Source organism: Myxocyprinus asiaticus, chromosome 24, assembly GCF_019703515.2.
Source record: "Myxocyprinus asiaticus isolate MX2 ecotype Aquarium Trade chromosome 24, UBuf_Myxa_2, whole genome shotgun sequence".
In the NCBI taxonomy this organism is placed as follows: Eukaryota; Metazoa; Chordata; class Actinopteri; order Cypriniformes; family Catostomidae; genus Myxocyprinus; species Myxocyprinus asiaticus.
Window position 1 is genome coordinate 46,186,874 of NC_059367.1, and position 12,345 is coordinate 46,199,218.

The 12,345-nt window shown below is 37.4% G+C and overlaps 1 protein-coding gene across 1 annotated transcript in view; it reads left to right on the top strand.

The window, feature by feature from the left end:
* cacna2d3a (calcium channel, voltage-dependent, alpha 2/delta subunit 3a) overlaps positions 1-12,345 on the top strand; it is a 438,757-nt gene that overhangs the window by 370,204 nt on the left and 56,208 nt on the right. Inside the window, exons 31-33 of the mRNA XM_051653874.1 lie at positions 6,001-6,076; positions 9,673-9,725; positions 10,113-10,168. Coding sequence (XP_051509834.1) covers positions 6,001-6,076; positions 9,673-9,725; positions 10,113-10,168 — 185 coding nt within the window. The remainder of the gene's footprint in view (positions 1-6,000; positions 6,077-9,672; positions 9,726-10,112; positions 10,169-12,345) is intronic.

Below are 12,345 nucleotides of genomic sequence, written 5' to 3' on the forward strand. Positions count from 1 at the left end.
ATTATTGTATTTATAACCCCGGTGAGCAAGCCAAAGGCGACTGTGGCAAGGAACACAAAACTCCATAAGATGTTGGTTAATGGAGAAAAATAACCTTGGGAGAAACCAGACTCACTGTGGGGCCAATTCATATTATGAATATAATGCCAATATTAATTATTTATGTGCAGTGCAAGTCATGGTTTAAAATTATTAAACTAAGTAAGTGTTAAGGATCAGTGTTTAAAACAAAGATTTTGGATGAACTGTAACATTAATGACTAATGTCTTTGAAGTCCATCCTGGATTAACTGCAGAAGTTCACATAGATGCAGTTGTCCTTGTTAGTTGGCTGATGAAGGGTTTTATTGGCAATTATTTGATAGTCTATGTATTCCATTTCAAGAGTGTAGTCCATCATTTGACCGAGGTGATGCAGGCAGAGATCATTTAGGTGAGTCGCAGTTCAACCTGGCCGGTAATTTCGGTGAGGTCTATCCAGAATCCAAGGTTCAGGCAATGGCATATGGTTGGAGTTGGCATCAGTTCATCCTCTGAAGTCTATTGTAATAGACTGAAGTGATGTTTGACTGGCACCGGCTGCTATTAGTCATCATCGCACAGCCACACGGAGCAGTGGAGTCCAACACGAAGCAGGAATGGAGCTGGATCCAGCCGGTTCTGGTGACCTCAGGTCAGGAGTCCCGAGGTTGAGACAGGGAAACAAATAAAATAATATTAGCATAGATGGCATTCAATTTATTGCAGAGTTATAGATCATGATCACTGTTTCTGGTTCCGGCAGACCTAACTAAAGCAGCCTAATTGTGAGTTGATGGATAAATTAGGTGTATGCCTGGCTAAATAGATGAGTCTTTAGTCTAGACTTAAACTGAGTGAGTGTGTCTGCATCTCAAACAGTGTTAGGGAGACTATTCCATAGTTTAGGAGCTAAATATGAAAAGGATCTACCTCCTTTTGTGGATTTTGATATTCTAGGAACTATTAACAGGCCAGAATTTTGCGATCGTAATGAACGTGATGGAATATAGCATGGTAGAAGGTCACTTAAGTACTGCGGAGCTAGACCATTCAAAGCTTTGTACATAGTTAACAGAATTTTAAAATTAATACGAAATTTAACAAATAGCCAATGTAACAATGATAAAATGGGGCTAATATGATCATATTTCTTGGTTCTCGTCAGCAATCTGGTTGCTGAATTCTGAACCTATTGAAGTTTATTTATTGATCTTGCTGGACATCCTCCCAGTAATGCATTACAATAATCTAGTCTTGAGGTCATGAACGCATGAATTCATTTTTCGGCATCAGCAACAAAGAGCATGTGTCGTTATTTAGCAGTATTTCTTAGGTGAAAGAATGCTGTTCTACAAACATTGGTAATTTGATTTTCAAAGGACAGATTGGTATCAAATATTATTAATACAAATTATATTTTAGCGGCTTATTTTTAGAGGTTTTTGGACTTAGATGGTAAGCAAACAATCAGTTCTCATAGTTAACATGTTGAATGCAGGAGAAATAGGCAGGAGTAAAGACCTGAGCGACTTTGACAAGGGTCAAATTGTTATGGCTGTGTCAGAGCATTTCTGAAACAACAAGGCTTGTGGGGTCCTCCCGGTCAGCAGTGTTGAGTATTTACAGACAGTGGTCCGAGGAGGGACAAACCACAAACCGACCAAGGCCTACAATGGGCATGCATGCGTCAGAACTGGACCTTGGAGCAGTTCAAGAAAGTAGCCTGGTCCGATGAGTCCTGTTTTCTTTTACATCATGTGGACGGCTGTGTATGTGTACGCCGTTTACCTGGGGAAGTGATGGCACCATGATGCACTGTGGGAAGACGACAAGCTGGTGGAGGGAGTGTGATGCTCTGGGCAATGTTCTGGTGGGAAACCCTGAGTCCGGCCATTCATGTGGACGTCAATTTGACACATGCCACCTACCTAAACATCATTGCAGACCAGGTACACCCCTTCATGGCAATGGTATTCCCTGATGGCAGAGGCCTCTTTCAGCAGGATAATGCACCATGCCATACTGCACGCATTGTTCGGGAATGGTTTAAGGAACATGATGAAGAGTTCAAGGTGTTGCCCTGGCCTCCAAATTCCCCAGATCTCAATCCGATGGAGCATCTGTGGGATGTGCTGGACCAACAAGCTCCCGTTAGCTTAGCAGGGGTTTGACTCTCATTAGAGATGTCTCCTAGCAACCCAACTGATAAACAATGCTACAGAGCTAGCATTTGTGCTTCAGGTGTACAATTATCAAAAGAGATTATAATTTACCATGTTTAATACACCTGTTTCTGCAGGCGTTTGTTAAACAAGCTTTAATATCATGTAATGTGGAAACAAACTCATTTATCGATATTACTTAATAAAGTGAATGTTTATCACTTACTTTGTATATCTCCCTGAGTGTCGACATGTTTGTGTGACATCATGCACCTGCATGTCGGCGAAATCGGAGTTGAGAATTTCTGCCGAGCCTACAAGTTGTAATTTCTGACTTAAAGATGCATTCCATTGCACTTTTCCAAGTAGGAAGTTGTAAAATCCGACTTTCCGAGATGAATGGAACACAGCACTACTTTTCTTGATCCGACACTGAATGATCAAGCAATCTAATTTACACTTAGAAAACTCCTGATGTTGCTATAACAATGCAAAAAGCACTAACCAATTTATTGAAGTGAAAATCAGTCCTCCTTTCCTGTTTAATAAATTAAGCAATTACATGGTCATGCAGAACATCTCTTGTTTGTATCTCTTTCTCAATGGCAATAACAGCAGTGATGACAGCCGACGCATCAGCAAGATCTCACGCTTTTTGCTTTCAAATTACATCACTTAAAGCGTGTTTGCATCACTCAAGGCCAGCTAGAAGGCCTCGACCGGGACATATCCTCAAGATCACACCCACCAAGAACAAATAAATCAATCTGATTGGCTGATGAATCTGACAGTCTGACATTAGATGCTCATTCATTTGAAATGTTTAGGGATTCTCTGGAAATTCTGAAGGCTTGACGGAGTGGAGCTCAAACTCATGCGCTGCTTCGGGCATGCAATTTGTGAAACAGCTGTCACGCTTCGCTTGTAAGCATCAAGGAATAAATTCTGACTGGATTTTTCTCTATAGATTAATTAAGAGTGGAAATCGATTACAAATACCTAAAAAAAAAAAAAAAAAAGGTGATTGAGAATGAAAGTGGCAAATATATATATATATTATATATATACACACACTAACGGTCAAAATTTTGAAACACTTGACTGAAATGTTTCTCATGATCTTAAAAATCTTTTAACCTGAGGCGTATGCTTAAATATTTTAAATTAGTTTTGTAGACAAAAATATAATTGTGCCAACATAGTAATTTATTTCATTATAAAACTAAAATGTAATTAAAAAAAAAAGTTTTTGAAGTTATATATATATATATATAATAAAGAATGAATAAGTGTTTCAAAATTTTGACCGGTAGTGTGTGTGTGTGTGTGTGTGTGTGTGTGTGTATATATATATATATATGGCTGATCCCGATGTGACGTGTGTGTATATATATATATATATACACACTGGCGGCCAAAAGTTTCTTATGGAAAGAAATTTGTACTTTTATTCAACAAAGTGGCATTCAACTGATCACAATGTATAGTCAGAACATTAATAATGTGAAAAATGACTAATACAATTTAATTTTTTTTTCAGAACTTCTTACACTACTTCATAGTGTTCTCATCAAAAAATACTTCACATGCAGCATTGACAGCTTTGCAGATCCTTGCATTCTAGCTGTCAGTTTGTCCAGATACTCACATTTCACTCCATGCTTCCTGCAGCACTCGGTCTTGTCGGGCACTTCTTATGCACCTTACAGTCTAGCTGATCTCACACATGCTTAATGGGGTTAAGATCCATAGCACTCTTTTCCAATTATCTGTTGTTCAATGTCTGTGTTTCTTTGCCCACTCTAACCTTTTCTTTTTGTTTGTCTGTTTCAAAAGTGGCTTTTTCTTTGCAATTCTTCCCATATGGCCTGCACCCCTGAGTCTTCTCTTTACTGTTGTATATGAAACTGGTGTTTAGGGGATAGAATTCAATGAAGCTGTCAGCTGAGGACATGAGGCATCTGTTTCTCAAACCAGAGACTCTTATTTACTTATCCTCTTGTTTAGTTGTACATCTGGCCTTCCACATCTCTTTCTGTCCCTGTTAGAGCCAGTTGTCCTTTGTCTTTGAAGACTGTAGTGTACACCTTTGTATGAAATCTTCAGTTTTTTGGCAATTGTAAGCATTGTATAGCCTTCATTCCTCAAAACAATGATTGATTGATGAGTTTCTAGAAAAAGCTGTTTCTTTTAGCCATTTTTGACCTAATATTGACCTTAAGACATGCCAGTCTATTGCATACTGTGGCAACTCAAAAACAAACACAAAGACAATGTTAAGCTTCATTTAATGAACCAAATAGCTTTCAACTGTATTTGATATAATGGCAAGTGATTTTCTAGTACCCAATTAGCAATTTAGCATGATTACTTAAGGATAAGGTGTTGGAGTGATGGCTGCTGGAAATGGGGCCTGTCTAGTGATGGTGCTGTTTTTTACATCAGTAATGTCCTGACTGTACTTTGTGATCAGTTGAATGCCACTTTGGTGAATTATAGTACCAATTTCCTTCCAAAACAGCAAAATATGTACATTATTCCAAACTTTTGGCCGCCAGTGTGTGTGTGTGTGTGTGTGTGTGTGTGTTTATATATATATATATATATACACACACACACACACACACAATATATATATATATATATATATATATATATATATATATATATATATATATATATTACAGTCATTCGTTGTTCTAAATTGTAGTTTTCTAATTAGTAACGGATGCTTGTGCGCATATTTCAAACTAGTAATGGCTGATCCTGTGGCGTAAGAAAGTAGTTACACATACAAGAAAATTTTTTGGGACAGTCCTTAGTTGTTGTTTTTTTTAATAATTTAACCTTGTGCCTATGGCCAAATCACAATTATCAGTTATCCATGTTATTATTGTTTAAAATAAGTAGTATGTTAAGAGTGACGCCCATAAACTGTATCAGAACCCATAACATAAGATATGAACACATAAATTAGGAATTCATAATAATAATAAATAAATAAATAAAAAGACCAGGAATGCTGTCTTGGTACATTTGCCGGAAAAAAAAATGCTGATTCTAATTAATTAAAGCTAATAAGATAATTAAAGCTGCCAAAGCCTATAATAGTTTAGTAAAAGATTATGAACAGTACATAAATAAATCTTTCCACATCTGCATTGTAATACAGACAACATATGCATTGAAATACAGACAACAGTGTCATACAAATATATAGACATTGATATACAAACACGGCTCACACACATGCACACATGAGTGTAACATGTCTCTTTCACACACATCAGTGGTTGAGGTACAGAAAGAGCTGGGAGCAATGGCTCACTATAATTACCTCTGATTTATAATGTAATGTGACGTGTGAAAAGGCCAGCACTTACACACACACACACACACACCCTGGGGCATTCACAATCACTCATTAGGATGGGTGATAGATGCAATGTGATGATCAGATATGCTGAGCTCAATGATATTGTGATAATAGTGGATAGGCATATAGATTCTCCTATAGACAGAAGGCAAACCTATAGCTCATTCAATTAATTTCACCAAACATGACTTCATTTTAATTTTTAATAAGGTTGATTTTAATGAGGTATTAATTCAGTGGAATGAACTATAATTTAACCGGCATTATATGCTCTCAATTTACACAAACACAAACACACACACACACACATTCAATGTTTGTCATCAGTACATTTCCATCTGATCCAATATGATTTTATGTTTTATTGAATGATGCATTTTGTCCATGTGCATTAATATTATAAGCATCACAGACTGAAGAATGGCTGCTGCTGTGTTTCAGGGTTAATCTGTATGATTATCAGGCCATTTGTAGAGTTTATGCAGAGAGCAGTGACACTGCACACACACTCTTACACGTGAGTACTACACAAACCCTATTCTAATGTTGTGTGTCTTGTCTCTGATTTTGCTGTCATGTTTCCTTATCTTCCTTCCAGCCCTGGTTCTAGACTCAGGGAATGATAGTTATAAAATGGGTGGGCACAGTGAAGTGTGTTCTATTTATGTGTACTACAGACTAATATTCACTGTGAATTTAGAAACAGTAGGTTGACATTTCTTAAAGGTGCAGTATGTAAGATTCAGAAACCCTTGTTATTAATGACACCTGTGGCCGTTAAGTGAAATGCAGCCAGCTACCTGTTGCTTATGCTCACGCTCGTGCACACAATCCATAGGGACGTGACTGAGCGAGCATCCAAAACAATGACGTAACGTACAAAGAGACAACGTGATTCACCCGCATCATGCTGACAGATGAGGTAGCATAATTAAAATTACACAGTTATGATAGCTTTATCAATAGCTGTTAGCTAAATTTGGTGGATGATGGCAGTAGCTGTTTATAAAATAGTGTACATTATAAATATGTTGACACAATTGATGTATTGATGTGATTCCATCACAACTGTCATTTTGATATATCGATGCGCTATTGTTTTATAATAATAGAGTGTATATATTTTCTGTATAACCAAGTTACTTTACAGTAATGAATGGGTCTTTTTGCATTATCTTGAACATTGTCTAGCATTCATTTAATGTGTTATTGTAGTTTACCTTGCTGAATAATTACAGATTAACATTGATTATGACAGTTACTGTGCAGGCAAGATCAAGTTAGCTAAAATTACACAGATCAATCCTTATGGCACTGTATTTCACTTGCTTTGCAGTTATGTAAACTTGTCCAATAAGAAGAATGCCAATTCAGGGTCGGTTTTGATCCCCAAAACTGAACGAAGGTCCCTCCAGGAATCAAACGCCCTGCCGATGTTCACTCTAGTTTTCGCTCGACCATGATCACGTTCCCACTTAGCCAGATGGGATTCAGGAGATAAATGTTTTTTGGTTTTTTTGGCTTACTCGGAGTTTGTGTAGCAGTCGGTGTTGTGCTGGGAGCTGGACGTTTGCTAGATTCCATCTCTAAGATAATGTTACCTAGTGTTGCAGTTTGTTGTCGCTGTTGAATAGCGGATAAGAAGCTATTACTGTCTGTGGCAAGGCTCTCGGAAGCGCGCATAAATGTCACATCCTTTGGAAAAGCGACTCGCTCCCTTTGCATGGCTTTAATAAGCAATCTAAGTCCAGGAAGGGCTAATTTTTTAAGTTGCGTTACAAGCCGTTCACACATTGGCAAAAAACAAAAAGGCGAATATTACATGAAAATTGTTACATATTGCACCTTTAAGCTAAACTTGATATGTGCTTATCGAAATCTGAAGCACTGCCCCCAGTGGCCGACGCAGGAACAAAGGTTTTTGAAGATGGGGCACATATGAGCTCCAGTTTCTGGGTGAAATGTCCAGAATGGGGCTCCAAAAGCCAGTTGTAAAGGGATTTTTTTTTTTTTTTTTTTTTTTTAGCTGTAATACAGTGAAGAGAAATTGATATTTTATTAACTCTACCCCCAAATCCAAATCCAAACCCCAAACCTAAACATCAGAGTAAAAATATAGTTTTAGTTGCAAAAATTTTATGGGCACTTGCCCATAAAATTCAGTATGGGCAAGTGCCTCGACAGAATGGGGCCAAAGTCAGGTTATAGGAACATTTAGTAGAAACATGCTGCATACTTAGTCATGTTTTATTTTTTCACAACTGTTTGCAGATGAAAGAGAAAAGGACCTATCTGTCATAGGAATTTTTATGTGATTTGCACTTTTCAATATGCCTAAAGTCTGTTTAATGTGTGTGTAGTATACTGTCCATCATGTTCTCTTGAGCTCTGGTTTTCACTAATATTTTTATATATTATACAGTATTCTTTTTTTTTTTTTTTTTGTACCTGTTGTTTAATGCATGACTGGTTACAGCCCACATCCTTAAAGGAACTGTTCACCCAAAAATGAATATTCTCTCATTATTTACTCACCCTCATGCCATCCCAGATGTGTATGACTTTCTTTCTTCAGCAGAACACATTTGAAAAAAAAAAATATATATATATATATATATTATGTAGGGGTGTAACGGTACATGTATTTGTCCCGAACCGTCACGGTACTGATGTCACGGTTCGGTGCATGCAGTCAGACGAAGAATACGTCTGAGTCAGTCACAGGTGATCCACTCCAATCCAGAAGGGGGTGCATGCGGTAATGCAAAACTGTTTGCTAGCCACCACAACAGGAAAAAGAGCAGAAGAAGAAGAGACCATCTATGCACCAACCCAAAACAAGAATGGCTTCTCCTAATGCACAAGTATTATTTTTCATTATTCTATTTATTTAGTACTTTTATAACACAAGAGATGCTTTTCAGTTTTGTAGCTGATTGTGACCAAATACCTTTTGTTTTTTTATCAACGCTACAAAAAAATGTGGCCTATGCAAGAGTGCATTCTGTTTACTGCTTAATACACTAAAGGAGGCTGTACTGTACCAACTACCTTAGGGGGGACTAAATGCTGCTAGGTGGAACAAACTGTAATTTGCACTACTGTCTGTTCAAAATAAATGAAAAGAAACCTAGCATTTAGGATTTGTTGCTTTTTCCTGTTGTACTGAACTCGTATCGAACTGTGACCCCAAAACCGAGGAACGTACCAATCTGTGACTTCTGTGTACCGTTACACCCCTAATATTATGTGAATGTGAATCTGACCATTGAAGCTCCAAAAATCACAGTCAGGATAAACGTCGCCCATACGACTTTACTGGTTAAATAAATGTCTTCCAAAGGGAAACTATCACTTTTGGTGCGAAAAAGAGCAATTTTTAATTATTTATTTTTTTTTTTTGAAACTATAATTCATTGCTTCTGGTCAGAAGCAGTATGCACATTCATGAGAGTTCACGCGGTCTCAAGTATGACGTATTCGCGTCTGCATTTTATGGATGTAATCTCACATTTTTCTCTCAGTTGAGACAACCAGGATGAGCACACAAACGCACCATTAAGAGTATACAAACAGATACAAATATCAATCTAAAACAAAACCAACAAAGCATCTGTAGAGTGTTCCTCCTACTCAGTTGTAAACAGCACCACTCTTCTGGGTGTGTCACACGTGTCTGTTCTCGAGTGAACATGCAACGCGATTACGCACATACTGCTTTTGACCAGAAATGACGATTTATAGTTAAAATGTACTTAAATATTGATCTTTTTTGCACCAAAAGTGATCATTTTGCTTTAGAAGACATAAATTTAACCAGCAGAGTCATATGGATGACATTTATGCTGACTGTCTGTTCTTTTTGGAGCTTCAAAGGTCGGACCACCTCCATTTGCATTTTAAGGACTTGCTGAGCTAAGACATTTTTCTATTTTTCTTCAAATGTGTTCTGCTGAAGAAAGAAATTCATACACACCTGGGATGGCATGAGGATGAGTAAATAATGAGAGAATTTTCATTTTTGGGTGAACTAACCTTTTAACCAATAAGATGCTACTAATATTTTTGTCCTATGTGACTCTCATTTTTTGATTGATGTTATTTTCCTTGCAGCCATACTTTGCTCTCTTTGCGGCTGTCCGGTGGCTGCTGACAAAGTTTGTCATGTAAGGCTCTTGAGATCTTCTCTGATATCTCATGATGTGTGTGCTGTGCTTTCCAATGAAACCTCTGACAACATCCTCAACTAAATCTGTGTTATCATAAAACAAGGCCACATGTGACTGTATGTGATCTGGATAACCCACTGTTGCGCTCATAGATGTCATGAATTCATTGATAAAGTTTTTTAGATTGCAGATGTTAAAGTTAACGGCTAGAGTGTTGACCTTTATAATTGGTTAAAGTGATCCATACCAAGACCACGTTCTTCAGTTCTTTTGAATTATTTTGTATTATTTGTATAATCATATCTCTGTCTTGCTGTCATTAATTCATCATCTTTCTCTCTCTCTCTCTCTCTCTCTCTCTCTCTCTCTCTCTTGTTTTGACAGATTTCTGGTTGAGTTCAACCTGTACAGCTGTTGGAACACTGACCTCACTATTAAGGGTATGTTTCATACATGTATGTGCTCAATGAACTTGACAATGCCCACATTAAAATATAGCTTAAGCATGCAGCTCAAAGCAAACACAATCTAATAAATCTACAAAATTCACTGAGCTGAACAAACAGACAACAGAAATATGCAAACAGAGAAAAAGAGGAATGCCTGTTTACAGTGTGTCTATAAATGTCTATGCAAGTTTGGGAATGCAAGTGCTTCTAGCCATGCAGGCTCAGAATGTAATTTATAATGCAATGCAAGTATGTGTAGATTCTCAGCGTGTGCATTAGTGCAAACTGTGTTTTTTTACAGTCATTTTCAAGTCAACTGTCATGGCGAAGAGCAACAGTCTCGAAGAGAATCTTGCTGTGCAAGTTAGTTAAAGTTAGTTTAACTGCTGACATGTTCATAGATAGCCACCTGAAAAATAACAGTAGTTCAGTAGTTCATATGCTAATATAATCCTTGAATAGGGCAAAGGTAAACTGATTTGGCTCACTGTCCATAGTGGAGGGCTTGAGCTCCAGTTTGACTTTATTTGAGTTTAGTAACAGATAGAAGGTGGAGTTGGGGTGGAGAAGGGATGTCGGAAGAATTGTCGCTGCTGGCATTGTGATTGGTTGAATTAAATGAACATGCTGAGGAGAACGGGAGGGGGTCAAGACCAACAATTCACTCTCTTCCACAACGCATTCACAAAAGAGATGGCTGATCTTCGAAATATGAGTGGAGACATAATATTTTAATGTTGTACACTTTGCTGTATATCAATAATGGGACAAAAGTGTGAACGTGTCAAGAGTGACGACGATAGAACCATTTGCAAGTCAAAGATTTGGATGTTTTGTTCATACTTTTAAGAATGAATTCAGAACAGAGCAGACATTTCCACCAAAATGTAACATCTCTCTTTCGCTTAACAGTGAGAAATCAGTAGTGTGGAAAAGCTTCACAGCATCTCGTTCCCTCCTTTCAGGGATCCAAGATTACAGTCATAACCAAGAAGATCCCTTTCAAGTCAGTCACTTTGATGCTGCATCTGTAGCTGATGCTATGGGAGCTGTATACCATAACACCATGCTACTGATTTTCATGCAAGTGGCAATAGGGTAGTAAAAAAACACTGAATGACCTCCTTTTGTATTGAAACATAGGAAGGAAGAGGGACAAGAAATAAACCATTTATGGTAATAGCATGACAATGACCCTAACCATTCTCGGTAGTGGAACATTGCATAAATATCTCTGCTTCACACAGAGTGGGAAGAGAAGAGACAAAAACTGTCATAAACTGGAATGTAAAACAATGGCAGTAGCCAAAAGGGTAGTGGTCCAATGAAAATAATAATTTAGCGATTAAGCACAAAGTGCTACACAAAACATAAAATCAAAAACACACACAATAAAACACAACACGTTCAAATCGTATAGTAATAAAAGCATATCTACACAGATGAGTTTTTAATTGAGACTTAAAAACAGACACAGATTCAGCAGATCTAATATCCCAGGGCAGGCTGTGCCATAATCGTGGGGCCTTCACTACAAACGCTCTGTCACCTTTAGTTTTGCATCTAGATCTTGGAACAGCCAACTGTTCATGACAAGATCTAAGAGGTCTAACTGTTTCACAAGATCTTACAAGTTCTGCTAAATATTCTGGTGCCAACCCATGTAATGCCTTATATGTAATCAATAAAAACTTAAAATCAACATTAAAATGAATTGGTAGCCAATGCAAAGAAGCTTAAACTGGAGTAATATGATTAAAAGACCTAGTTCGTATAAAAAAAAGTCTAGCTGCAGCATTTTGCACTGATTGCAGCCATGCTAAAGTGTGTTGATTTAAAACTGAAAACATTACAATAATCAAGGTGAAACGAAATGTACAAGATTCTCTTTATCCTTGAAACTCAAGAAATGTCTAACCTTTGAAATATTCCTTAACTGATAAAAACAAGACTGAACTAACTTCTAGATGTGATTTAAATTGTGATTCAAATGTGATTTAAAAAATTTAAATTAGTATCAAAGTAGACTCCCAAATTTTCACCACCTGCTGATTAGGACTCAAGTTGTGTCAGAGCTCGCTGCGTTGCGAGCTCCGACACAACATGGTAGTGTTTTGTTTGTATTGTTCTTCTTATTTTCTTATGTTTTTTGTCTTGGATGTTGTCTG